The 25,726-nt window shown below is 53.3% G+C and overlaps 9 protein-coding genes and 2 non-coding genes across 11 annotated transcripts, besides 2 other annotated features; 3 read left to right on the top strand and 8 right to left on the bottom strand.

The window, feature by feature from the left end:
• Nucleotides 1-5: 5 nt before the first annotated feature.
• BO72DRAFT_531219 (SDR family NAD(P)-dependent oxidoreductase) lies at nucleotides 6-1,732 on the bottom strand. Its single transcript, XM_040950345.1, has 5 exons — nucleotides 1,517-1,732; nucleotides 971-1,367; nucleotides 638-870; nucleotides 435-536; nucleotides 6-373 (listed from the first exon to the last, which is right to left on the bottom strand). Exons 2-5 carry the CDS (start codon nucleotides 1,258-1,260, stop codon nucleotides 180-182), a joined length of 819 nt encoding a protein of 272 aa, XP_040797275.1. The 5' UTR covers nucleotides 1,261-1,367; nucleotides 1,517-1,732; the 3' UTR covers nucleotides 6-179.
• A 49-nt stretch (nucleotides 1,733-1,781) lies between these two features.
• Nucleotides 1,782-1,854, bottom strand: BO72DRAFT_t250. Its single transcript has one exon. It is a non-coding gene; the product is annotated as a tRNA-Trp (tRNA).
• A 1,848-nt stretch (nucleotides 1,855-3,702) lies between these two features.
• On the top strand, nucleotides 3,703-3,775 carry BO72DRAFT_t249. Its single transcript has one exon. It is a non-coding gene; the product is annotated as a tRNA-Trp (tRNA).
• Nucleotides 3,776-4,234: 459 nt separating this feature from the next.
• Nucleotides 4,235-4,461: a sequence feature (Protein overlapping with rRNA (BO72DRAFT_247513, RAK73266.1) was converted to a misc_feature.).
• Nucleotides 4,462-4,634: 173 nt separating this feature from the next.
• Nucleotides 4,635-4,947: a sequence feature (Protein overlapping with rRNA (BO72DRAFT_247513, RAK73266.1) was converted to a misc_feature.).
• A 177-nt stretch (nucleotides 4,948-5,124) lies between these two features.
• BO72DRAFT_387573 (GFA family protein) lies at nucleotides 5,125-5,718 on the bottom strand (the record flags this gene model as incomplete). Its single annotated transcript, XM_040941681.1, has 2 exons — nucleotides 5,125-5,520; nucleotides 5,590-5,718. The coding sequence occupies 2 exons, from the start codon at nucleotides 5,716-5,718 to the stop codon at nucleotides 5,125-5,127; spliced, it is 525 nt and encodes a 174-aa protein (XP_040797277.1).
• A 671-nt stretch (nucleotides 5,719-6,389) lies between these two features.
• Nucleotides 6,390-8,218, top strand: BO72DRAFT_451940 (NADH:flavin oxidoreductase NADH oxidase family protein). Its single transcript, XM_040945612.1, has one exon. It carries the CDS (start codon nucleotides 6,713-6,715, stop codon nucleotides 7,919-7,921), a length of 1,209 nt encoding a protein of 402 aa, XP_040797278.1. The 5' UTR covers nucleotides 6,390-6,712; the 3' UTR covers nucleotides 7,922-8,218.
• A 723-nt stretch (nucleotides 8,219-8,941) lies between these two features.
• Nucleotides 8,942-10,779, bottom strand: BO72DRAFT_471798 (sugar porter family MFS transporter; the record flags this gene model as incomplete). The annotated part of the gene is made up of 5 exons (XM_040947107.1): nucleotides 8,942-9,698; nucleotides 9,757-10,107; nucleotides 10,163-10,239; nucleotides 10,298-10,421; nucleotides 10,478-10,779. The coding sequence occupies 5 exons, from the start codon at nucleotides 10,777-10,779 to the stop codon at nucleotides 8,942-8,944; spliced, it is 1,611 nt and encodes a 536-aa protein (XP_040797279.1).
• Nucleotides 10,780-11,813: 1,034 nt separating this feature from the next.
• On the top strand, nucleotides 11,814-12,807 carry BO72DRAFT_247581 (uncharacterized protein). Its single transcript, XM_040939992.1, has one exon. The coding sequence runs from the start codon at nucleotides 11,949-11,951 to the stop codon at nucleotides 12,465-12,467; it is 519 nt and encodes a 172-aa protein (XP_040797280.1). The 5' UTR covers nucleotides 11,814-11,948; the 3' UTR covers nucleotides 12,468-12,807.
• Nucleotides 12,808-13,101: 294 nt separating this feature from the next.
• Nucleotides 13,102-15,918, bottom strand: BO72DRAFT_451942 (uncharacterized protein; the record flags this gene model as incomplete). The annotated part of the gene is made up of 1 exon (XM_040945613.1): nucleotides 13,102-15,918. A coding segment is annotated over exon 1 (2,119 nt), but the record flags the coding sequence as incomplete, so codon positions are not given.
• Nucleotides 15,919-16,088: 170 nt separating this feature from the next.
• Nucleotides 16,089-17,556, bottom strand: BO72DRAFT_247606 (putative guanine deaminase). Its single transcript, XM_040939993.1, has one exon. It carries the CDS (start codon nucleotides 17,502-17,504, stop codon nucleotides 16,140-16,142), a length of 1,365 nt encoding a protein of 454 aa, XP_040797282.1. The 5' UTR covers nucleotides 17,505-17,556; the 3' UTR covers nucleotides 16,089-16,139.
• A 133-nt stretch (nucleotides 17,557-17,689) lies between these two features.
• On the bottom strand, nucleotides 17,690-20,052 carry BO72DRAFT_462276 (putative C6 transcription factor; the record flags this gene model as incomplete). The annotated part of the gene is made up of 2 exons (XM_040946555.1): nucleotides 17,690-18,594; nucleotides 18,654-20,052. The coding sequence occupies 2 exons, from the start codon at nucleotides 20,050-20,052 to the stop codon at nucleotides 17,690-17,692; spliced, it is 2,304 nt and encodes a 767-aa protein (XP_040797283.1).
• Nucleotides 20,053-20,581: 529 nt separating this feature from the next.
• optF (small oligopeptide transporter, OPT family) lies at nucleotides 20,582-23,526 on the bottom strand. Its single transcript, XM_040945614.1, has 5 exons — nucleotides 23,024-23,526; nucleotides 21,596-22,923; nucleotides 21,317-21,531; nucleotides 20,936-21,205; nucleotides 20,582-20,874 (listed from the first exon to the last, which is right to left on the bottom strand). The coding sequence occupies exons 1-5, from the start codon at nucleotides 23,051-23,053 to the stop codon at nucleotides 20,675-20,677; spliced, it is 2,043 nt and encodes a 680-aa protein (XP_040797284.1). The 5' UTR covers nucleotides 23,054-23,526; the 3' UTR covers nucleotides 20,582-20,674.
• Nucleotides 23,527-25,726: the final 2,200 nt, after the last annotated feature.

Consider the following 25,726-nt stretch of genomic DNA (forward strand, 5'->3'; position numbering starts at 1 on the left):
CTGGTAGAGCAAGAATGACAAGCATGTATGCTTCATTTATTTCTTTCTCTCCAAGGTAACATAGCTAGACTGAACAAATAACATCATTCTTTCACTCCAGTATTCACAGCTCTTTAATCCCTCGCCCGTCTTCTGAATCTCGTCTTGTCTTAATCCTCTCGAAGAATGCAGAATTGACCCTACCGCGCAGTATAACCGCCATCCACCGGCAAAAGAATCCCAGTCACCCAACTGGCGTCCTCACTAGCCAACACCACCGCCATCCGAGCAATATCATCCGGCATCCCGGGCCCCTTGAACGGATGCCGCTGCTGCAGATCCTCGAGAGGGGTCATGTAGGCCGTTGTCTCTTGAAAGATAGCCGTCTGAGTGTCTGCATTGTAGCCGTCAGTAAACAGCACAAGCCTCAAACCTAGATACTCCCCATCACTTACAACCCGGGCAAAGAGCATTAACATGAATCCTGTGGGGCGCATAGTCCAGCGCCACCTGTTTCGTGAGATTGCTCACCGCGCCTTTCGACGCACAGTAGGAAACTTCACCCAGAAAACAAATTAGCTTTCACGTCCATCTGTCAAGCCTGCTAACCACAATATCCCCACACACACACTCACCAGAATCAAAATGGGAGACTCACCATTCTCCAACCCCGCCACAATCCCCATGATCGACGACATATTGATGATCCACCCGCGATCCCCGGAGGGCTGATGCGGCTCCTGCTTCAACATCTGGGCCGTCGCGTACTTGCACCCCAGGAAGACAGACTTGCTGTTGACGCGCATCGTGGTGTCCCACACCTCCTCCTCGGTCAAGTGGCACACGGCGGGAGTTCTTGCTTCGAGTGCGACGCCGGCGTTGTTGACGAGACTGACAGTCAGATTAGCCTACTCGCTCGTTCTTGTTCTTTGTTTTTTTTTTCTTGGGGAACAAACAGGCCGCGGAAAGGGGGAAGGGGGGGGGGTCTCACATATCCAACCGCCCAAACACATCCACCGCCGTCTGCACCACCCGCTCCATATCCCCCGCATCCCCGACGTCCGTCTTCACGAAGACGGCCTCCCCGCCGCCCTGCACGATGAGGTCATGCGTCGCGATTGAGGTCTCGGAGGGGACTTGTGCGCGGGCGGTCGGGGTGAGGTCAGCGCAGATGAGCTTTGCGCCTTCGCGGGCGTACCGGAGGGTGATGGCGCGGCCCAGGCCGGAGGAGGAGCCTGTTACGATGGCGATTTTGTTGGCGAGGCGGGGGGCGGGTGTCATGATTGCTTGGTAGGGTTTGAGTTGGGTGGAGGGTTGGGATGATCTGTTATGTTGTGTTTGTTTGTTGGGGCTTGGGAGCTGGTGTTGTATGCTTCCTTTATCTTGATCTTTGTCCTCCGGTCAGTTGCGGGGTTGTAGGTCTAGACCATGCAGGCAGGGTCATCATTGCTTTGGGGGAGGGTTCGGCTTTCTGTGCGAGGGTCGGGTATCCGAGGGTATGCGGATAAGGGATTTGGGGGGCTTGGTGGGACTTTACCTGGTGTTATAATTGTGGTTTCTTTATTCTTGTTGTGGTTGGGGGTGGGGAAGGAGTATAGGTCCAGCCGAGGGAGAGATCTTATTGAACGCTGGATGGGTTATCATGTTGTGGTATGCGGGCCATTGCTGGTACAAACTGTCCAAGCTGTGAGGACATGGACTGTGGGACGTGATATCGACAAAACAAATGCAGTGGTGGTAAGCTCAGATGTTGATTGCAGACAATGGTTGGGGAAGTTGAGACAAAAACTAAAAAGAATGGATGAGCCCAGCCCGGCTCGATCAGGCAACCTTACGATCTGGAGTCGTACGCGCTACCAATTGCGCCATAGGCCCATTCTATGCATTGCTGACACAATGAGCGCAATATGTTCAAATTGCCACGGGACTCAATTCCTATCTACTCTTCTCAGTCCAGCAAGACACAACTTCGTCCATCAACCGGACACATGCAACAGTCGCGCCATTTAAATGTCTCCATCTTCTCATGCCCTCTTATATAGATATGACGAGCTGCTGCGCTTTCACTGAGTCGATCTGATCATCTTCTGACTGGCCACCTTCCAACACAGACCAGCGTCCATGCGTACCCGATTCCGTCGGGCAACATAACAACACCATGGGAAGCTTTACAGAGCTAAACAGACAGCTCAGACGCTGCAAGAGCTCTCAGGACTCTAGCTAGTATTATAGCCTTATCTACAGACACTGCAGCCGTTGCTCAGCTAGGTGGTCCTTCATGATCATAAAGGTACGTCTCCATCCTACCGGGTCCTGCTAGACGCTTAGTGGAGTCCTCTATAGCGGGCACGGACTACGGTCGAGGGTTATGATCGGTGAGGCTCTCCAGGTGAACCTTGAACAAACACGAGGAAGGAGGTCTGCGGCACCGTCCGCCTCAAGCAAGTTCATGTCACATGAAATTCGCGGTGGCTGTATGATGCTCTCGGTCCGATAGCTGGTGCTAATCAATAACATGGTGTCAAAGTCTTCCCCATTGCACTCAGGATCTTCTTCCATTCAAACAAATGGCTTGAATTAGCCATCCGGCCTCACGGACGGTCGTCTTTACCAACACAACGTCCGTCCCACGAATGCTCCCCCTTGCTTGACTGCAAGCTGCTGGATTTGCCCATGCTATTCGCATCTATTATAGCTCAGAGCTGGCAACTTCATGCAGGGGTTGTTCAACATTGCATCTATGTCGCAGCGGACCCTGTTCGACGTGCAGTAGAGCTCTGCTCTCGGGACATGGACCTCTGGTGTAGGCATGCCTAGGTGTCCATGCTTCTTGCGGGAATACTGTTCTCTGAATGCAACGTATATGAAGTCACCAGATACGGGTATTGGGTCAATGTGCCAGGCAAGTGTAACTTCAAGACAACGCCACCCCTGAGGATGGTGAAGATATCTTGGACCGTACTCACCGCAATTTGTTCGTCGAGATCAGGGCATGTGCAATCTTGCTCACTCGAGGTTTGGAGGATCTTTGGGATAGACTTACGCGCACCCTTTGGCTGATCTGATCATCACCCTTAGGCTTGTCTCGCCGTTGCCAATGACTTCTTGGCAGAATCGAAGTCGACTCTCTTCAGCCCATTGCTTGATACTGGGGTGAAATCCTGACCAGAGGACGACAGTGCTGATCAACTTACCTGGAACGGATGAATCTTCACATCGTCAATATCAGATCGACCCATAAACGCCATTCACGAGCATTGGGAGTCCAGTTTAGCCGGCAAGGAGGCCTACTCTGGTGGCATGGCCGCCCAAAGTAGCATTTCGTGAACACCGGGGCCCAGTATTGCCGATGGGTCCAGTGTCCTTAATCCTGGTAACCCTCGGTGACTAGTGCGTTGACATAGGGCCAGCCCCAGGCATCTTCCCAACTCATTCGTTCTATGCTATCTAACGCATACAGAACCCCACTCTCCTCTGTACCTCGTGATATATACTGACGCACCAGACCCAACAGAATCAACCAAGAAACATACCACTATTATATACCATCCTCCAAGGCCACCTTCACAAAGCCCCGACACCTATCCACATCCCCACACCATGGACTGGCTACCTTACAACCACAACCAGCAGCGTCAAATACGATCACCGCAGCACCTACCTCATACACATTTGTTCTATCTCCATCGTAGGTGTTGCAAAGCAAAGATATGCACCCAACATGGGCCTATGGCGCAATTGGTAGCGCGTACGACTCCAGATCGTAAGGTTGCCTGATCGAGCCGGGCTGGGCTCATATTCTTTTTTGTTTTTGATAATTCCTATCATTCATCCCACCCCAACAAAACAAGTTTCAATCGGTAAAGTCTGCCTGCCCTAGGCGCCAGCCATGGAAACAAGCGAGCCATACCGAGAGACTCCGTGCTGGCTGCCCGTTGAAAACCCCACGATGCAAATCCCAAACGAAGCTCCTCGTGTCGTCGCCATGTTCCATCACGCTTGGCAGTAGAAGACACAACCGAATATTCCGCCACAGGCATCCATGAACCATCTAGCTAGCCCATTCCTTCTGCACGTGTCTTCATCCCGAATTTCACCCGGATGATGGACTTGTGCCGCATAATACCAAGTCTAGTTTCCGATGGCTGGAGGACAAGCCCACCGAAGTCCATATTCCCACGCAGGCTCACTCGGACCCTGACAATGGACAAACCACAGGGCCAATTTGACATAACAATCTACAAGAATCATACTTATGCATATTTCTATCACATACGACCACAGGGTGTGGAAAATAGGGCTTCCCGTCCGCTCAGCCGTACTCAAGCCACACGCCGGGAGGTTAGTAGTTGGGTGGGTGACCACCAGCGAATCCCTTCTGTTGTATGTTTTTTTTTCTGTCTGCGCACTAACCCTAAGACCAGGAGTGCTTTCAGAGAGTACGGAAGACACCAAAATACCTCTCTTTCGTTCTCTAAGAGGGTGAGTGCGTGGCACCTTTCTTTTTCTTGGAAACCTCCGCGTACAAACCCCCCCCTTTCCCCCCCCCCCCCCCCCCCCCCCCCGCGGATTTCGTAGCAGCGTCCGCACCTCCAAACCCCATCATCAATGTTGCGATTTTCACCTACATGTCCGCGCTGACACGCTGGCTATAGAGCGCTGGACTGTGGTCGAATGAGATGCCCATGGCAAATCTCTGGATATAACACTCGCTCAGGACGGGTAAAGTGGGTGCGCCCCAGGGGATGGCACGCCTTTGCTCGGCGATGGCAACGGAGAAAGCAGCAGCAGCAACAGCACTACCATCACCATCCCGACAAACATCACCACCATCATCACCATCATCATCGTCATCATCATCATCATCATCATCATCACCATCACTATCCTGAAAGGGCTAGACGACTATGTGCTGCCCAAGCCCCTTGGTGTCATGAGCGATCCTTTCCCTCGGGGCTCTGGAGATGAGCGGTCTTCAGTTCTACTTTCAAGTATTGAAGTTCAATGCTCCGAGCACTCTGGGTTAGATCAAGTCTAGGCTTTTGTTAACCTTTTTCTTATAGTTATTCCCAAGAAACATTTCTTTAGAACCAGAACTAGGCATTTTGAATATCGAATATTCCAGCCCACACCTTGAAACCATCTTCAAGCATAGTAATTCCCATGGACCTGGTTGACACCCTCAGCCGCCCTTAGCCAACCCACACGATCCTTAACAAACTGTTCAATCCGCGGCTTCAACTGATTCTCGTGCAGGGCGAAATCATCTATAGTCCCAATGCGTAGAATGCTCATTCCGGGAAAACCAGTCGAAACACGGTACATCAGGGTGCCGCAAACCGAGCAGAAGAAGTTGGTCATGTTGTTCCCCGAGGCCACGGTCTTGGACTGGCTATAGGACGATAGCAACTCGCGGCCGCGCTCATGAACCAAATGCTGGTCATCGATGGTAAAGTTCGAGGCGAACATTGATGCGGTGATCTTCCGACAGTCCGTACAATTGCAAATGAAGGTGTCGACTAGGCCAGGGCCCTGGGTTGGCTGGAGGGATTGCCCTTTTGTAAGCATAGAAAGAGTGAAGGTAAGGAGGCATACGCCGAGGGCACCTACAAAGCTCAGCTGGACAGCACCGCAGAAGCATGTAGCTGTTGCTCGGTCACCATTAGACCATCCGTCCTGTCGGGCACCCGCTAAAGGGAAATATGAGTTGGTTTTCGTGCTGTTGGAGGTAGTTGCCATGGTGTGGAGGATGCTGTTATTGAACCTTTTCACCAACTGCGCCGTATGTGATTTGTATCTGAATTGTGTTGGGTCTGGAATGGAAGGGATATAGTACTTATATATTCTTCGATTCGCCAGTGCTTAGCAAGCCTCTAGTTGTTGCGGAGTCGCGGAGTCGCGGAGTGGTGTGAGTTGCGGCCTCGGAGTCGCGGGCATCTTCATGATCAACTACTCTCATTAATTTTGTCTGACAAACTCGAAGTCTTGACCAACTACTAGTTAATGACGGAGAGCTGCTGACCAATCTTCTGTAGGTCTATTCTTGCAGATTTTCCCAACCTAAATTGACTGACAGCTAGATGTACCACACTGCATTTGATCTCAATGGGTCTGTGCCGTTTCTTCAAGGTTCCCTCGGAAGAAGGCTCTCAAACCACCGGGGAAAGTCAACGGGCGTAGATCATCATGACTTTTGTGAAGGGTCAGCCTAGGCTTACGCAGTCCTCTCAATCAGGGCTGCGAGCACAGCACATGTTGAGATGAGGAAATATCTGGCTTGCATGTTGCCGGAAACCTGAGGCACCGCCCCGCGAGGGTGACTGATTTCCAACCAGGGTCCTGGGCACTGACCAGAAACAAACCAAAAGGATCGACCTTGCCATTGAATCCATTGAAGCACTGACAGTGTCTGACGGGGGAATCGTCTGACAGCAGGAGTTGCTCCTATTGGCGGGAAACAGACACAGACACATACCGCTCACGTTGTTATCAGTCCGCAGTGCTCCGTAACTCCGCCGCAGTCCAAGTTGAGGGATATAAACGCATCTCATACCACCCGGGATATAGCCAACAATGATGACTGTTTGTCCCTTGTTTGTGCTCCATCTCACTTCCATGATCTCTACGATCTGTTACGAACCTAACAGTCTTTGCAACTGATTTTTATTTCACTTCAAACTGTTTTCTTGTTATCCTTACTTCGAATCACAAACACCAACAACACCCAGCAGGGATGGCAACAGTCACTACCACCTTCAGCGCTCCAGCGCCTCCCGCCACGCCTGTGGCGCACACCATCCCCCCCGGATCGAGCCGACTCTTCGAGCCGGTACGGGTGGGCAAGATGGCGCTCCACCATCGCATCGTGTTCCCCCCGTTGACGCGCAAACGCAACGATGACGACCACACCCCGCTGCCGTTCATGGCGCAGTACTATGCCGACCGTGCATCGACGCCCGGAACCCTAGTCATATCCGAAGCGACGGCGGTCTCGCATCTCGAAGAGGGCCAGGAGCACACGCCGGGCTTCGTGACGGAGCGGCAGGTGGCCGCCTGGAAGCCGATCATCGACGCGGTCCACGCGCAGGGGTCGTACTACTTCCAGCAGCTCTGGGGGATGGGCCGGGCCGCGGACCCGGAGCTCCTCGCCCAGAGAGGCCTGCGATACCGCTCCAGCAGCCCCGTCCTGCTGGCCGGCGTCGAGGCCATCCCCGCGGAGATGACCGAGGCGGAGATCGTGGAGGTGATCCAGAGCTTTGCGGACACGGCGAGGCGCGTCGTGGACGCCGGCGGCGACGGGGTCGAGGTGCACTGCGCCCACGGCTACCTGCTCGATCAGTTCCTCTCGGACGCCGTCAACAAGCGCACCGACCGGTGGGGCGGATCGACCGAGAACCGCGCCCGGCTGGTCCTGGAGGTCGTCAGGGCCGTCGTGGCGGCGGTGGGCGCCGACCGCGTCGCGCTGCGACTCTCCCCCTACGCCGCCTTCCAGCAAGCCGAGAAAGGGGACATCCGCGGACAGTACCTGTATGTGATTGCGCAGTTGAAAGCCACGGTGCCGCCGCTGGCTTACTTGTCGCTGGTGGAAGCCACGGGGGACCCCGGGGCGTTGATTTTTGGCGGCAAGGCCGTCAACCAGGGCAAGACCTTGGACTTCATCCTGGAGGCTTGGGAGAACCGGTCCCCTGTTGTGGTGGCCGGGGGCTATCATCCCGAGACGGCCGTCTGGGCGCTGGAAGAGCGATACAAGAAGTGGAACACTCTGGTGGCTTTCGGTCGTCATTTCCTGGCCAATCCTGATCTGGTGTTTAGAGTCCGGCATGGGATCGAGCTTAACAAGTATAACCGGCCCACTTTCTATCTACCCAAAAATGAAGTCGGCTACAACGATTACCCGTTCAGCAAGGAGTATCTCGCCGCACAGCAGAAGGTATCTCGCTGAGGTTTATGCGGTCGCCCGATATGAGACTCGAGAGGATGATAGACTGTCATATGTTTGATAAAACGCGGAACTCTGGGTTGTTTGTTTTTATTTTTTTTTTGTTAACAAATTAGTTTTTGTCGGGGAAACAACGGCTCCATGTGCCATCGTTTTCAAACAGGGGTACCGTTCACTATTAGGCACCCTACAGACATTTTGATAATCTTGTTTTGCCTGTTATAAGATATTTGTTTGAAGATAAATAGCTTTCTATAGATAATAGCCCGGTTTTAAATATAATAATTATATAGTTCTCTATTAAGTATATTAGGTCATAATCTTTTTGATATATTAAACTTTCTGTATATGAAGTACAATTTGTAGGATTCCTATAAGTACCGAGCAAGTAAATATAATAATAGTTTAGAATATTATAAAAGATAAAATCATAAAAGATATAAGAAAAAAAAAAACAGAACAATAACTCAGCAACACGCTGACAGAGCGCCTACAAGAGAGCAGTTTGTGACCACTGTTATCCTTATCTTGTTGTAGGTTTTTTGTCCTTACCTTATCTTTTTTTTCGCTTTTGGAGGCATTTGTAGCGGTTGTCTCTGCCTTTGGTTTTCCCCTATGGATGTTCAGGTCAGCTAGATGGAATGGTGCTGATGATGTACTCCTATGCCGCACATGCTATAGATGCGCATATCCAGAGACGATGAGGTCGCCGTCATGGACGTGTATGAGTAAGAGACGAATTCAAAGCACCGAGCCCAGTAATTATTAATTCTTCTTCACACTTCTCTCCATATCTCACATCAAACATCGTATATACTACCGACAGACAGGCAAGTTTAAAATTAATGTATAAAGAACCGTGACAAACGCATGGTATGGTATCTCTTTTTGCAACCCAAATGCAAATCAATCATCTTTCATCCCTCATCATCCCGCATTCATCAGTCGTGTGCCCCCTCCAACATCTCCAAACCCCGGACAAGCAACCCACCACATCATCAACACGTCATCCGTACGAGACCCTCAAACCTTAGGCTCGGCAGTCTCCGCGTGGACGACCTCGCCGCCGGCGCGCTTCTCCTCGTCGAAGCCGACCTCCTCAACCATGGCCCCGTGCTTGAACTCGTTGCGGGTCTTCCAGGCGGGGGTACCGATATACGGGATACCGTTGGGGTCGGTGAAGATGGCCTCGACCTCCTCGAGGGTCTTACCGGTGGTCTCGGGGAACATGAAGAAGATGTGGATGGTCATCGCGGTACAGAAGACGCCGAACAGCACGTAGACCTCCCACTTGATGTTGACGAAGGCGGGCGGCACGAAGTACGAGAGCGCGAAGTTGAAAGCCCAGTTGAAGGAGGTGCACAGCGCCACGGCCTTGCCGCGCACCCGCAGCGGGAAGAGCTCGGGCGGGTAGACCCAGGAGGCCGGGCCGAAGGAGACCGCGTACGAGGCCACGAAGAGGTAGGTGCAGGCGATGACACCCTTGCTAGCGGCGCCCTCGATGATCCACGACTCGGCCTCGACGCCGTCGAGTCCACCGGGCGGCGCGGGGCGACCGTACGTGGCCATGAGACCGGCGTTGGCGTAGAGGAAGATCATCATCAGGACGGAGCCGATCAGGAATGTCGGACGACGACCCCATCGGTCTCCCCAAATCAGGGCCGGGATGGTGGTGATGACGTTGATCACGTATTGGATGGAGGAGGAGGTCAGGTTGTTGTTGCCGGTCATGCCGGCCATCGCGAAGATGTAGGTGATGTAGTACATCATGACGTTCATTCTGTAAAGCATCGGTCTGTTAGCTTTCTGCGATTGAGAGACTAATTCTTGGAACATACCCGGTAAGCTGAGACCAGATCTGAGTGAAGACACCGACGTGCGTGCGATTGATCATGTTGGGCTTGAAGAGCTCGAGGTAAGTGACGTCGGCATTGGCGCGCTCGAATTCACAGATGCTCTTGATCTCCTCGAACTCGCGCTGGACGAAGGGGGAGTTGGGGTCACCATGACCGTGCACCAGGGTCAGGACAGCGTGGCACTCTTCCCAGCGGTCCTTACGGGCCAACCAACGGGGAGACTCGGGCAGCAGCATCAGACCGAGGAAGAGCAAAACCGCGGGGATCATCTGCAGGCCCCAAGGAATGCGGAAGGCAGCGGTTCCCTTGATGAAACTGCAACCATACGAGATGCTAGTGGGGACGGTCAGCATTGTAGTGGTAGGCAGCCAAAGTTCAGTTGACTTACTAGAACATGATCAAGATACCCCAGGTGATAGCCCACTGTTGCAGACCGACCACACGTCCACGCTTGGTAGGGGGAGCCTATGAACACAATTAGTATACCAGGTAAACAAGCAGGGAAGCACCGGGATAGACTCACAATCTCGGAGATGTAGACGGGCACCTGAGCGGAACAAATACCAACACTGAGACCGTTGATGACACGGCCAACAACCAGCATGGGGATGTTCTGAGAAGCACAGACAATGATGGAACCAATGCACCTATATCACCATGATTAGGGACTGCAACATCACGCAACACATCCGAAACAACATACCAGATAATTGAGCCGACCTGAATGGAAGTCTTACGACCAAACCTATCCGATATGAAGCCAGAAATCAAAGCACCCAGCCAGGAGCCACCCGCCATGGAGGCAGTGATACCACCCTGAACATCGGCAGTGGGACCGGAACATTTCTTTTCACCATCCACGTATTTGACGCCTCCTTGGTTGAAATAGCAGAGATAGGTTTGTGTGCTAATGATAGCAGACATGGACGAAATATCGAAACCAAAAAGACCACCGCCGATAACGGCGATGGCCGAAATGAAGTAGATGTTGCCGATCTTCTGCATGATGGAAGATAGACTCCGCACAAGGGGGAGAGCGTTGAGCACAGTCTATCTAGGAAAGGGAAGAAGGGACACCACCGATCAGGGGAACGAACGAGCAGAGGAGAAAACTGGGGAAAAGACGGGGAATTTAAACTGCTGGGTCCTGCGGTCCTGCCTGGAGAGCATCACCCACGCGCACGCGAGAAGTGGATGGGGCCACGAGAGACGAAGAGAGAGAAAAAAAAAATAAATTAACTGGATGCTTGCCACTACGTAAGTGGCCCAACCAAGCATCCACCATAACTTGGACAAGCGAAAGACAAGCCATCACGACCGGTTTCAACCGCTAAACCTTAGGGCGCGCGCTGTCCCGACCCGACTTGTCCTTCCATGGAGGGGGAGAGAGAGACAAGAGGGTCCCCGCTCATTATGGTAGTCTAGTAGACGAGATGATTAGCGCGACAGAAAAAATTAATACATTCTATTGCGGCGTCGCCTGAACCCTGGCGGAGCGAGGACGCATATGTGGTTCAGCCCCAAGAAGCTAGACTAAGGGTATCTGTCCTATGGCGAGGATGGGATGGATCCCATGCAGCCCGGATGGCTGACATGGAAGGAAGCCGTGGGTCAATTCGATTCCATCGGCTGGCCGAGACGCGCGAGACGAAATTGAACCTGGGTCAAGCCGGGTGTGTCAGATGGCCCAACATTCTGGGGCAAGAAGAGTAGTACACCAGCACATGGCGTGGAGAAACTAACCGAGACGTCAACGATTTGTTTTGGCTGGTACACCAGATTACCCTGCGATGGGGACAGCCAATTCCGAGGATGTAATTGACCACCCGGATGAGTAGGAAAGGGGAACAACAAACAGGAGCAGAGGGAATGTGAACAATTGGTCGGTACGGAGTACCCGTCATGCAAGAGCCACCCGGAGAGGGCCGAATGTGACCCTAAGGGGGCAATTGAGCCGAAGCCGTGGTAAATGAAAAAGCCCTCTCTGGCCCGTGGTGGTATCCCGTTTTCTCCGCACGAGCAGGAAGTAATCAAATCCTCCTCCTCAGCTGGCTAGGAAACAAAAACCCTGACCCGAGAACGGGCATCCGAAGTCAGCCGTGGAGGAAGAGGAGGAGGGGATCTGGGGACCCCAATCAAAATCCATACCTCAGCGGGCCCGATAATCATGTGCAATGATCAATGGGGCACATACGAGAAATGCGAAACCGCGCGAAAAGAAGAGGGGAGACCAAGTGGGAATTAATCGGGATGGATCGGCATTGCTAGCTACCTATCCCGGTGATGGACTCGACAACCACCACCGCAAGAACACACGGTGCAGCGAAAGAGACGGTGACCGGGGGATGATGCATAGTGCAGCAAGCGAGAAGCAAGCAGCAGCAGCAGCAGCAGCCAAGTCGGCTGTGCGATGCTGTGTGACGATGACCGTCTCACCGATTATTGCTTGGAACTTTCTTGTCGGAATTGCTTATCGGATCCGTTCAGTCGATGGCCTGACTGAAGGATGGCTCCTTTCTGTTCGGTATATTCTGGAATCATCTGTTGTTCGGGGCAAAACAAGGCCGGGGAAGCAAAGGAAAACATCGGCTGATTGGGAGGAAGAAGGTGGGATGGAGGGATTGTGGAGGCCCGGACAATCCCCGAATTCTCCAGCTCTCTGTATTCTTTTTTCCCCGGAGCGGAGCACATGATCCGTTCGAAGGCCTGCCGAATCGGGCATCAAGGGTCTCGGCCCCCCGCCCGTCTTTCCCCAGATGGTCTTAGTCCCTTCTTTCTTACCCGACAATCTCTGCCTTTTCAAACCACAGCAATCCCGATCAACAAACATGAGCAGACAGACACAAATTGTCACTGGTTCGTCTCAGTGATGTCCCCAAAGCATGCGGGCAGTTCTTATCTTGTCCTCATTGATGTACTCACTGCAAAGTGACAAGATTTCTTTTCTTTTCTTTCTTTTATTTTTATTCCTTTATATAAACTGTGAATTCCCCGTTGCGGCTGCTACCGAGTGATTAATCTCCATGACTATTAGTTAGCCGAGGAAAACGGCTTCTCGCAAGTCGCAACCCTCTTCGCAACGGAATCGCCCGCCCCGAGCCAGGGATTGGCGGATTTTCTAAGTTATTTCACAATACTTCCTCCAATCGTCGACCTACCACACAAACCACACTTGCCACTAGAGCTATGGTCTTAGGTAAAATTCTACCTCGGTTGGGTTTAGGAAAGGGCAGATTTTGGCAGAGTCTGCCTTTTAGGACCCGGTGCTCGTGCTCGGCTACCTGCGCTCATTTCTCACTCGGAGATCGAAACTCCCGCGTAGTTGCTCACGGATATCATCATTGATTATCATTAGTTAGTCAGGTTGTAGGAATGAAAGTAATTAATATAGTATGTGCCCCGGGTAAACTACTCCGTACAGTACCCCTCCAAAAAACAAGACCTTTCCAAGGTACGAGTAATGATGGCACAAGGCACCCAATGACAATTACAAACGAGAAGTCTGGGCAAGCGGGGTCAGTTGCAGTTGTGACGAAAGAATCCTGAATTATCCCTGGAGCCAGCCCTAATTAACCGGAGGATGTTATTGCCCCCAGGGGGGAAGGGGGCCAAATGTCCATTCCATGATCGGTCTCATCCTGACTCGTTGAGACACTCTTCAGACTAGTGTCCATTGGGCGATACCTGCCCAAGCCATTGCCACCCGCCCAACACCACGCCGATATTCATCCGCCGTAATAGTCACACCTCGTGGATCTGTCCGATCCGCAAAACGTGTTAGTACCACCACCTGCACCGTTTGGCCCGGGGTGCCTAAACTTCGAACATCCGGCACGTCCAGGTACCACATATCTCCACCGCCGCCGGGGTTAGTGCCCCGGTAATGTGTGAAGACCAGACGGTCGTCCTGTCGGCCATCCGCGCCGTGAATCGTCAACAGGAAAAGACCGGGCTGGGCCCGCGAGTGGTGTTCCAGAGTCCAGTGCTCGCAGATGAGTCCGAACTGGAAGCGCAGCGGCCCGCCCTGCTGCACTGCAATCTCCTTGGCCGCTGGTCGATAGGTGCGTGCTCCGATGCTGTGCTTCTCCGCATCCGAGTAGACCAACGGCTGCTCGGCCCCAAGGGGTGAGGCTGGATTGCCCATAAGGTATTCCTCCCAACTGATTCCGGGACGCCCGTCATCTCGGTAAAAGTCGTTTCCATTGGAGGGAAAGTGCTTGAGGCCGAATTCATCATTGGTCTCGATGAAATGGATCGGGTTGAATTGTCTTCGGTAGGGCTGACCCGGCCCCTGGACGCATCCCGCCCCCCAGCAGGTGTCGATCAGCTTCCACTGCCCATTATCAATCCGCACCACATTCCAGGCGTGGTTTCCCTTGAAAGGAGGAAGCGCTGAACCAGGAACGGGATCCAGATACCCGATTCCCTTGCCGTGGCCACTGACCTTGCGAGATTCGAGGCCTGCCTCTGTCGCAAGGGCTTGAAAGAGGCCTGCATACCCTTCACATACCGCTAAGCCCGAAGCCAGCGTCTTGGCCGGCGTCGAAGGCTGCACGCGATTACCATAGAAGGCTTCTACGTCGTAATCGACATTAAGATGCAGCCAGGTGAAGATGACACGAGCCTTGTCGGTGGGCGAGGGGAAAGGCGCCGTCAGCTCTCTGGCCAACCAGCCCAAGTCGTGAGTCGGCAAGGTCGCACGCGGATATTGAGCGGCGTGGGCGTCTGCTGCCGAGAAATCCCGACATTTCAGACAGGCCGCCGTCAGTGCAGCAGCAGCATTCGACGTCCCGGCAGTTGGGCTAGTAGCAGGCAAGCGAGGCTTGCTGGCTTGGAGTTTAGAAAGATCTGGTGGGGATGGGCGTGAAGCCAATGGTACCGGCGGAGGACTACCGTTCGTTTCCACAGGAGAGGTAGTCCTGTTGATCGCTGCGAATCCCGCCTGCTGCAGCTTACCCAAAGCAGCGTTCGATGGAGGAGGCGGAGGCAACCTTCTGTTAGGAAGGGTCGATCTACTCTCGCCCGAAGTATTATCCGTATTTGTGCTGGGTGACCTGTCGCTGTTGTTCCGGGATGGGAGCCGCGGGGGCGGTCGGGGCGGCTGAGAATATGTACTATCGGTGGAGCGGGTACTCTGAGTAGATCCCCTGCGCGCAGGCAGCTGCGGCACAGACAAGCTACTATTGCTTTTGACAGATGTAGCTGAGGGTCGCGAGGGCAGTTGGGGTTGTCGTTTGGGAGGCAAGGGAGGTAATTCCGCCTCGCCCCATGCGGGCGGCAGAGAGCGGCCTGTTCCCGAGTCGGAAGAGGCCACGGAGGTGATTGTTGCTCGGCCTATACTTGTAGTAGTTGATCGCGATATGTCTGAGGCCATAGACTCCCGGGAGGCTTTCCGGGAGGGGTTTGTAGGCCGTCGGGGTGGTAGTGCAGGGCGTTGTTGGACCTGCTGATCGGAAGGCTTGCGCACGGGCAATGGTGGGGGCGACTTGAATTTGGCCGGTGCGGGGGTGGGCATCGGCCGTGAGACTGGGCTAGGAAATGATTCATTGTAGGTAGGCGGCGGAGTTTCACTGTGAGTCCATCCATTGCTGCCGGGAGCTTCATCGATATTGGGAAGACTGAATGTCTTGGGTTTCGGAGGAGCAGCCGGGCGGATGGGCAACGGGGTGGGTTGAATCAGCGTCGGCTCACTGGCCTCGGCGCCTCCAGTCTGACCCGCTTGCGCATGTTTCAACGCCGCAATCCGTTGCTGGATAGACATGACTTGGGGTTCTTCGGCCATCCTGAACAGCAGGTGGGTGAGAGGCCTCAAGTATGTACTGTTGAATTAAAGAATTTATAATAAGATGAAAAACGAATGACAACTCGACGTGATTATCGTGTCAAAGAAATGGTGGACGAATGGGAGAGGGGTGGTGCCTGAGGAAGACGGATGCCGCAGTCAGGAACGCGTAGAGACACTCGCACAGGGAAAAAGGCTGACGAGAGAAAAGTGGCGGCAGGATAGTTATGAGACAATAAAAAGAATGAAACAGATGTAGAGCAGGAAGAATAAAAGAGAGCCCAGAGAAGAAGGAGAGGAAGAGATTAGCCTAGAGAGTAGAGAAAGACAGGAAGAAAATAAATGGTGGGCGATGGATTGAGTCGAGTTGGTGGTTCAGCCTTGGTCGATTGAAGTTGAAACAGCATGTGGGAGTGAGGATGCCTGAGGCGCTGATCCCTGCCTTGCTTTTTCCCCCTTCCGTCAGCCCTGTTTATGGATCGGATCCATTTATAGATACACACTACACAGTCACTACAGTATGAAGTTCGAATGAAACAGAAAGAGATCGCTCAATTTTTCCTTTTCCCAGTATACCACAGCATTAAAGTACATGAACTCTCCTTCCTTTGACAAAGACCTGCATAATATTGCGGTCATCTCCTGTCATAAGAAACTTTTCAAACAACGTCCTTACATCATCGGACTCCTCCACCGGCGCCATCACACCCGTCTTCGTCCTCACCAGCAACGCATCGAATTCCTTGCCAACGCGAAAGTTCCCCACCTTTCCTTCGAGCCCACAGACTCGCGCGCCCCCTAAGGTGGCCATGTAAAACCCCTCCGTGAGAGTCAACGGTTCATCGCGTCCCTGAGTCATGGTACTTCCGGCGGTCGAGACTACAAACGCGGCCTTCATCACCTCCAGCATAGAGCTTGAATATCCCCCGCCGCAGTCGGTCCCGAGTCCGATCTTGATGTCCCGCCGCAGATACTCTCGCACCGGTGCCACCATGAACACATCCATCGTCACATTCGGGATCGGGCAGTGGGCAATCCCGCAGTTCAGCTGCGCCATCCGGTCAATCTCCGCATCAGATGGGTAGATTGCGTGGGCAAGGATGCTGCGGTCGTTGAGAAGCCCCAGCCGTTCGTAGAGCTCCGTCTCACTCGTGTCATTGGGGAAGAGGGTCCGTGTGAACTCCACCTCGCCGCGTGACTCGTTGAAATGGGTTTGAATTGGTAGGTCCGGGTGGCGGGCTGCGAGCTGTCCCAGCTCGTGGAGAAGCTCCTCATCGCAGCTGATCGCGAATCGGGGCGTGATCACCGGAGTGACTAGTTCGTGGCCAGGGTCCAGATCCCGGACTTTTCGAATGAACGTTTCCGTGTCTGTGATCGATTCAACAGTGGAGCTATCGCAGTACCAGTCTGGTGCGTGGCGATTCATGTTGCATTTGCCTATCAATGCACGTTGGCCCTGGGCGAGACAGGTTTCAGCCAGAATCACGGACGCCTCGGCGTGACGCGACCCATAGTAACAGGCGGTTGTGACGCCCTGCTGGAGGCCTCCTCGGACACACACTGAGTAGAGCCGTCGTGCATAGTGTGGATCGTCCAATCTAGCTTCGTGGGGGAACGTGATCTCCTCTAGCCATTGTAAAAGAGGAATGCCTCGGCCAGTGCCGCGTTGTGCCCACTGTGGAGCGTGGGTGTGAGTGTCAATGAAGCCGGGAATGAGAAATTCAGTTGGACCAAGGATGGTCAAGCGATACGTAGGTGGATTCAGGCCGTGATGCTGCACCAGCAGTTGTGAAATGGTGGCTGCTGGCGTGGACGGATGGATACCTTGGATGATGCCGGTCGGATTGACAATGATCACCGTGTCGGTGAGGATCACCAGCTCAGTTGAACTGACGGTATGAATCAGTGTGCCATGGAAAACCTGAGTTCGTGCCAACTGCTTGGCCATGGCGAAGAAATTCAAATGGCGAGAGATGTGACGGCGGTGGTGATGGAGGAGATAACAGGTAAAATTATTGGAGGTATGACAAAGAGGGAACAAATGAGGGGTGTCATGTTATCTAGCGGGGTAACCCACCCCTGGCTCTATTCTACACATACAGTTTCCCCAGCAACGCCGAAGCTCCAAATACATTATAGGGTATAATAGGTCGCCATTTCCTCCTGAAACCAGTCATAAGAATAGAACAGTTGCTCTGCCAGTTGGGGATCGATTACTGGCACCATTCCGGATGCATCGACCAGCAGAACGTCGTCAAGTACCGGTGCCATCGGTACCGGCGGCGCCATCAAAACATGCTGCGGCTGAGGAGGCAGAGACTGCTCCTCCGGAACCAACAAAGGTGGAGGCGGAGGTGGGGGTTGAATGAGATGTTGTTGTTGTTGTTGTTGCTGTTGTTGCTGTTGTTGCTGTTGTTGCTGTTGTTGCTGTTGTTGCTGTTGCTGCTGTTGCTGCTGTTGTTGCACCTGTTGCTGCACCTGTTGCTGTTGCTGCTGCTCCTGCTGGTATGCGAAGTGGCTAAAGATCGTGGTACTCTGATTGCGAAAGGATTCCGCCAATCGCTCGACTCCTGGTCGACGCTTGCCGAACTCCTCTAGCACAACAATAACGGCCTGAATGGCACGCCGCATGGCTCGCTCCTCAGGCTGCCACGGCGCCACTAGACCCTCACGGACGGTTTGCAGGTTGTGATTCAAACACCACAAGATAGTGATCCCAGCAAAGTATATCTGACTGAGAGTCAACCAGATCCACTTAAGCTTTCCTGCCGAATAGCTGTCCCAGTACGACCGGAGGACCTGAATACTAGCATCCCCGCAGCTTATAATGCTAGCCGCATCTGGCGTTGGGTTTCGTGGACTTGGGCGGTACATGAGAAGCAAAGTAGTCGCGTAAAGGTAGTCATAATAGCTGGTTGAGTAGAGCAATGCCGGTGGATACACTGGGGCAGCCCGACGCCACTCGTCCAGCTCTTGACGAAAGTGCCCAAGCGTGACTAAGACCTCAGAAGGGGGTGGTGGAGGCTGATTGTTGTACACTGCGAGAGTAAGTACGCGAAACAACAAAAGTAGCCCATCAGGCGAGGATATGACCTACAGTAAGAATAAAGACGGGAGAAGATCCGCCGGAGACGCACGACCTGCAAGGGAATGGTCATGGCGCTGGCCCCGGGGGCTTCAGACCAGTCATCGTTGAACTCTCGCGGCAAACCCACTGAGATGTCCTCGTCTGCGATACCTAACGGCCGCCCAAGGGTGCTTGCAATTAGCCGGTCCAGGTTATAAAGACTCCAGAATGCTCGTTTCGCCATTTCCTCGTCGACCAAATTTCCCACGGGCCGAGCTTTGTGTAAGCCTAAGCTGATAGCCAAGCGAAGAGCGGTCCCCAGCAAATGCCATACGCTCGGGCCACTCGTGGCGAACATAGTATACAGTGCCATGCTCAGCAAAGCTCTCACGGCCGCCAGGTCTTCGTTCTGTAGCGCCGACGAGAGGGTCTCAGTGCCAGCCTGATAGAATTCTACAGCTTTGGATCCATCACCCGACCCGATCAACAAGGCGGTCGCAATGGTAATATGATACAGATTATGGACCTCGGGAGCAGGAACTTCGCCTGCATAGATGCGGCGCATATTCGTGAAGAACTCCGTGCGGTTGAGGAAAGGGTACTGATAGCCCATGCTATCAAAGTACTGGGACGCAACTCGCTCCGCTTCATCCAACGAGGGAAGCCGAACCACCCGGGGGGCAGACGCGGCGGGTCGGGCGACTGAAGGGCGGCGGTGTTCCAATTGATCTCGGAAAATTTCGCCCACATTGGGTAACTCTGTACCCACGGTGGAGGAGTTCGGTGGTGAGCCGCTGCTGGATACGGCCGCTGCTGTAGGGGTGGTGGTCGCGGTGGTGGAGCGCGTAGGAGCCTCGCGCGCCATCATCATGGCGGGGACCTGATACCACCAGTCCGGATCGGCCTCCCCATCCAATTGGGCCCCTGTAGGCCGTTCCGCGACCGAGATACCCGTCTTACGGCGTATGACCTCCTCCAGCCATCGGACCCTGTTCTGTAAAGTCTCCAATTGATCGCGGGGCACGGAGGCTGCGGCGACCTGAGGACCCGGTGGGGGGATGGTACAACGAACCCCGGCGCGCGTGCAGGCAGAACAATTGGGATATCTGAAATCACATTTCTTCTTTCTCTTCCGACAGAAGTCGCAGGCCGTCGAGACTCGTTTACTGCGAGGTGGAGGAACAGGGGAGACCGAAGCTTGGGATCGAGGTATGTGTGGTGGGGGGAGTGCATGTTGCGGTTGCGGTTGCTGCTGCTGGGATAACGGAGGCGGAAGAGACGTTTGTAAGGAAGGCGAGACAGTGTATGAAGGCGCAGCAGGGGTAGTGGTATTCGCTGGAGGAGCACGGGACGTGTGCGGGGGAATTGGTAATGGATCGAGACGAAATTTGCCCAGCTGGTGTCGAAAGTCGGGGTCACGATTCGTCATGGTGCCTGTAGAGGAGCAACAGACCAGGGAGGGCGGCTCGGACCGCAGGCCATACCGGGATGACAACGATGTCTCCTTTAATGATGCTTGTGATTTAGTTATCTGGGAAGAGGATTGAAGATAAGAATTGCAATCCTGCAGGGTGTGGGGGTGTGGTTAATAGGTGGTTGTTGAGGATGCAGTGAGCGAACGAGAGGGGAGAGAGTGAGTGAGAGTAAGAGAAAGAGAAGTGAAGAGAGAGAGAGAGTCGGAGTTGGGGAAATATTAACTAACCTAATTCAACAGCCAATGTTTGCTTGCTGTGGCTTTGGGGAAGCAGAGGGGAGGCTGTGGGGAAAGATGCAGTGGAAGCCGAAGGGCACAGCTCTCTGCACCAGCCGCCGCTTAGCGCCGGTCGGGGATCTCCGCCAAGCCAAGTCCCTGCTTGCTTGCTTTGCACGACACAAACTCTCTCTACTCCGTATCTCTCTACGCATACAGTACACACAGTACACACAGTACATACTGAATCTATGTTCTCTATCGCACTCCCAAGTCCTACAATGTCGATCCATCTATCTATCTATGTACATACACTGACTAACTAACTACACAACACATCCAAGAAGAACCCCATTCGGTATCATTCCCAAGTCCCTTTGGCAGGCCCAAAGTAACCTGCTGCAGGCAGGGGTAGATATGGGGTGCCATGAGCATCCGTGGTTTGATCATACACCGAATTCCCCCACCAGTTCAGTTTGCCCGCCGGCAGGGTGATGCAGAAGAAAATAATGACCGTCGCAACGGCGACTCCGGCATCGAGGGCAGCGGACAGCACGTAGTCTAATCTGGTTAGTTGATAACGATACTAGAACAAGATTGCAGGATCCAAGGGTAAACGCACTATACTTAGACCACCAGGCCGGTTTCCGTCGCTTCAAGATTCCATTGAAAATGACATTGACCACCCACCAAGATGAGAAATTGATGCCAGTCGCGGGAGGAACCAGGCTCATGGCGCCGAAGGCTACCGGCCAAGAGAGGTAATTGAATTTCTTCCACCGCCGGCCCAACAGCCACGTGAGAACCACTACCACCGGACCGACCAGGAAGAACCATAGCAGGTTGCCGTAGATGTGGCCTGGGGAAAAGTTCCGTTCGGGTCCCAGGGCTCCTGGCAAGGTCAAACCCCAAAGATTAGACCAGGTGCTTGCAAAACGTGGTGCTTGCCTTGCACAACACATGTGCACAAAAGTAACCCACGTGGGGAACAGATCGGACTTACCCCAGATCAAGGAGGAGGAGTAGGTGACCGCCCCATGCGGACAACTAAACCCCCCTGCGGCTTTAGGTGTACACACACTGTGGATCCGTGTGATCATGAACACCGTCACACCGCACTGCACCACGGCTCCGATGAGCGTGGCCATTCCCTGTGCAATGAAGAGCGTCCGGGGCGCAATGTGGAGATAATGGGCCAATTTCATATCCGCCACAAACCTGGAGCAGACTTAGATCAGCCTCGATTCGATAGTCAGTCTTCAATTGGAGCCAAAGGACTTACTCCAACCCCTGCGACACGGCTACATAGCCGTAGAACTTGAACGTCATGTTTGCGACCGGGCGACCGAGGAACGCATACCCGCCGATAAACTCGGTGATAAGATTGAGCTGGTTGCTGGAGATATTGGTTATGGCCTTGATGATTCCCACAGGAACGAAGTAAATGATAGGGAGAAGAAACGCCACCAGCACGGCCCATGCCGGCAAACCAGTCCGCCAGGCCTCGTTGGTCACAATGCTCAGCACAAACATAAGAACGGTGACGGCAGCGAACCACCACCAAGGAACACCCTTGTAGGTCTCCATGATCCGAGAATGGACATCCTTTTGATCACGCCCTTTCCACTGTTCAATCAGATCCTTTCCATGGTACAATGTCACATGGAAGAAGATCCCGGTGAGGTTAGCAAACGCAATGCCATACGTCAAAGCGTACCCGGCAGGCAAAAACATGGGGGAATAATCCCGGTAAGCATCTACATTGAAGGACCCATCCGGGTTCATTACACGGGTGGTGTTGTAGGTCTTGCCGGTGTTGTCAAAGGTATTCGAGTTGAGGATGGGCAGATAGGCCGAGTACCAGGTGTTGGTGTAGTAGATAATCGGACAGATCACCCAGTAAAACAAGACGAACGAGCCCATGACATTGAGACCCGCCCAGAAGGGCACCAAGAGTGGGCTTTGGTTCGCAAAAACGACCTGGGCCCAGTCGAAGGTCAACAGGGACATTCCCAATCCCGTCACCTGACCAAATAGCTGGTTCACGACTACATTGCCGGGCACAATCCAACAGATGAAGCTGAAGGTGCTGAGGGCGGAGAAGAGGTAGCCCGGAGCAAAGTACCAGATGGCCCCCAAAACAAAAACAATCAGGAAGAAGCGGAGTCGGCTAATGATCCACCCGTCGGCAACGAGATTTTTGCGCGAATGCAGAGTCGAAAGTAGGGCTGCATTTGATAGCACCTGCGGCCAGATCATGGTTGCCGGGCCCACTAGCCAGCGCGAGGCCATACCGGCCAGGCCAAATCCGAACAGTTGACTCGTGATCACCAGCAAGATTTCGAATCCGCCCTGTGAAGGCATACCGTAGAATTTGACCATCGCCTCGATCATCTGAGTGGCTGCCGCTGACCCGAAGGAAACATTGGCCATGATCGTGATCAGGGCATGCTCCTTGATGTTGAAATGGCGGTCCGGATTCATCCAGCCCAGCGGCACCCACTGTGCCCAAGCGCATCCGATCGGATAAGCCAGCAGCTGTGCGACTAATGCACTGATGGTTACGCTCGGCTGTCGCAGGCTAAAGAATTGGTTCAGACCGCTTCCTACCTGCAAGAATGATAGGGGCAGTCGTTAGTGATTGGAGCCCTCTGGTGGCTATCCCTGTAGCTGTGCCAAGGGAGATAGTACGCCTAGTACATGTACATACTATGGTAAAGACAACACCAATCACCCACATGCGCACCGTGTTGACCGGTAGATTCTGATCGTCGACCGGCCGGACGACCGCGCGGACCTCTGGGAAAGGCGAATCACCCGCTTCATAGGGGAGGATTTCTTCGGCATGGTAGTCACTCAGCACGCTGGTGCTATCGCTTAACGCGTCTAACGGGGGTTGTTCCTACGAGGCAGAGGACGGTCAGTGTTACATGCAAGGGCGATCCTCTGATTGGAGAGTGAACGATATGTCAGATCGGGGTCTGTGACCGTCCGTCATCTGTATGCGGGTGTCGTGCGACAAGCGATGGTGGGGGAGCGAACGACCACGTGGGGAACGAGGGGGAAAATATGACCACAATAGTAGTGAATGTGACTCTGTGCTTGGACTTTGGGAAATTGATTCGATTATTATGGGTCTAGCCCACCTGGATCGTCGATGAGCTCTTTTCATCCGTCATCGTGTCCTGTCCTTGTCTAAGTGGCCCCCGTCGCTTCCCTGATTGCCAGGGAGAGAGATTGAGGGGGGAACTATCCGATCGGCTAAGAAGTATAGAAGCTGAATGCGAAACAGCCTGTCGGATCTGATGAAGCGAAGGAACAATCTGTCTGCAGAATTGGCAGGATTAGGAGGGGGGAGGGGGTGGAGGGGGGGGGCTCTCTGGCTGGTCCGAGAGTCGCTGGACACCTTGGGCCGAGAGAACAGTGGAATGCACCGAATCACCGATACAGACGATAATAGCCTAAGCCTCTCCGTACCGGGCTAAGCCGCCACTAACAGTGCCCTGGATTTCCGAAGGGAGTAATTTTGGAAGCAAGTCAAGCGGGACTGACACGCTGGTGTGGTTTCGAGAACATGTGGAGAGAGGAGTTGGGGAGAGGTTCAAGGAATTCGAGACTAAGATGATGGATTGGATTCAGGTTGTTTCTGTTTTCCTGCTGCAGTCAGGGTCAATGGCAAGTGGAATAAGAAGAGCAAATCCCGAAGCGAGGGAGACTCGAGACAGTGACGTAGTTTCTTCTCCCAGACACCGAAAATGAAGGGGAGACGAGAAAAAAGGGGGGCCGCGAGAAGTACTAAACCAAGGGAAAACTTTGATCCCAAAACTTGTCTAACTCCATGTGTACAGTAGGGATGCCGACGCCCGAGAATGATACGGAAGGCAGGTTCTCAATCCTACACCTAGACCAGATCATCTCCACTCACTATTTACAGTGCACTCCTGCCTCTGAGTCTGGTCCCTTCGGGTCACTCGACTTCGTCGTCTTCCTGCCAAGAGGTGCTCTAGACTGCCACCAATGCAATTGATGGGCAATCCCTATGGGATTCGACGGTTCGACCAGCTTCCATCACTATTTGATCACTTTTTACTCCGGGAGCCAAAATCGCGGCCCTCGTGGGATTCAAGCCACGATCGAAGTACCGTCGATTGCAAGTGCCGTGATATGTCATGACATCCTTACAAGGGTTATTGATGAGGGGGTTGGTTAGGATCCCGGTGGGGTCCTTGCCGTCTCTTTCTGCCCATCATCGTGCATAGGAGTTACCCGGCAGAGAGCCCTACTTTTAGTCCCCTATAACTGTATTCATCTCCCTGATTAAACATATGATGCATATAATTACTTTTATTTATCCAGTCCATGCTCTACACAATTTAAAATCGGACATAACTCGGGCACATGGTATGAACTGGCCGTCACCCGTTACTCTCTTTCGGTCCCCGTCCCAGCACCATACACGTACTCGTCATCATCGACAAAGTTTGGGGCAACGAAACGCGCAAGGAATTGGCACGGACGTTGACCGGTTTGCCACGCAGCGTACCGAAATCCCGCTCTCTGAAGCCCAAGAACCGCAACCTAGGAATTATAAGGTCTTGGGTTTGCAGTAGGGGCTAGTGCCGCCAAGTTTACCGTCGTCTTACCGTTGCTCATTGCTGTTACAGGAAATGCGCGAGGGTGGTTTTGGAAGGGAACGGTGCGCAAGATGACATCAGGTCAGGGGGAACGCGGAGAAAGGCACGGGGCACTGGAAACGGAGAACAGGACAAGCGATAGTCGAAAACAATCCAGACCTCTCCCTGCATCGGCACAGTCTAGATGCTACGGTTATGATGACAATGACGGTTGTTCAGTATCCCTATGTCTGATTGCGCATCATCGGACCCTCATCCGCTCACGGCGTCCATGGCCGCGATGAGGCGGAGAATGCACGGGATGGTTGGATACTTCGGGGGGCGGTGGCGGGAAACAAGACACCGACACGGAGAGATGGAAACAGAGAGAGAGAGGGTCGGCTGGAGGAGTCAAGTTCGTATGGTTCGAAGTTTTGCCATTCCTCGACTGGGTCCCATTCTCGTGGGAGGAACCACCCCAACCCGGTTACGCAGGTCTTGTCACGAATGATTGACTGGTCGAATGAATGTACTGTAGGTAGATACTCAGTAGCCATTCCACAGTCTAAGGACAATAAACTTGGGAGAACCGTGACCGTCCTCTGTTGTAGATGTAAATCAGCGGATCGTTCCGGTCGCTGATCGCATCACGTTTGCAGGTCGAAAGGTTGGTTGCTCCACAGCCTGAGGCAGAAATGGCTGGAGAGTGGAGCAGTAGATTTTGTGGCTGTTTTTCAGTCAGCCTCAATTGAATAGGTAGTTATTCATAAGATGTTGTCTATTGAATTGTTGACATAATC

This window comes from Aspergillus fijiensis, assembly GCF_003184825.1.
Source record: "Aspergillus fijiensis CBS 313.89 unplaced genomic scaffold BO72scaffold_62, whole genome shotgun sequence".
Taxonomy (NCBI): Eukaryota; Fungi; Ascomycota; class Eurotiomycetes; order Eurotiales; family Aspergillaceae; genus Aspergillus; species Aspergillus fijiensis.

Coding starts and splice junctions, on each gene's coding strand:
- BO72DRAFT_531219 (XM_040950345.1), bottom strand. CDS start 1,260: ATGACACCCGCCCCCCGCCTCGCCAACAAAATCGCCATCGTAACAGGC. Junction 871..970: donor GTGTTTGGGCGGTTGGATAT/GTGAGACCCCCC, acceptor TCTGACTGTCAG/TCTCGTCAACAACGCCGGCG. Junction 537..637: donor TGTGGCGGGGTTGGAGAATG/GTGAGTCTCCCA, acceptor TTCTGGGTGAAG/TTTCCTACTGTGCGTCGAAA.
- BO72DRAFT_451940 (XM_040945612.1), top strand. CDS start 6,713: ATGGCAACAGTCACTACCACCTTCAGCGCTCCAGCGCCTCCCGCCACG.
- BO72DRAFT_247581 (XM_040939992.1), top strand. CDS start 11,949: ATGATCAATGGGGCACATACGAGAAATGCGAAACCGCGCGAAAAGAAG.
- BO72DRAFT_247606 (XM_040939993.1), bottom strand. CDS start 17,504: ATGGCCAAGCAGTTGGCACGAACTCAGGTTTTCCATGGCACACTGATT.
- optF (XM_040945614.1), bottom strand. CDS start 23,053: ATGTGGGTGATTGGTGTTGTCTTTACCATA. Junction 22,924..23,023: donor TTGGTGTTGTCTTTACCATA/GTATGTACATGT, acceptor TCATTCTTGCAG/GTAGGAAGCGGTCTGAACCA. Junction 21,532..21,595: donor GCCGTGTCGCAGGGGTTGGA/GTAAGTCCTTTG, acceptor AGTCTGCTCCAG/GTTTGTGGCGGATATGAAAT.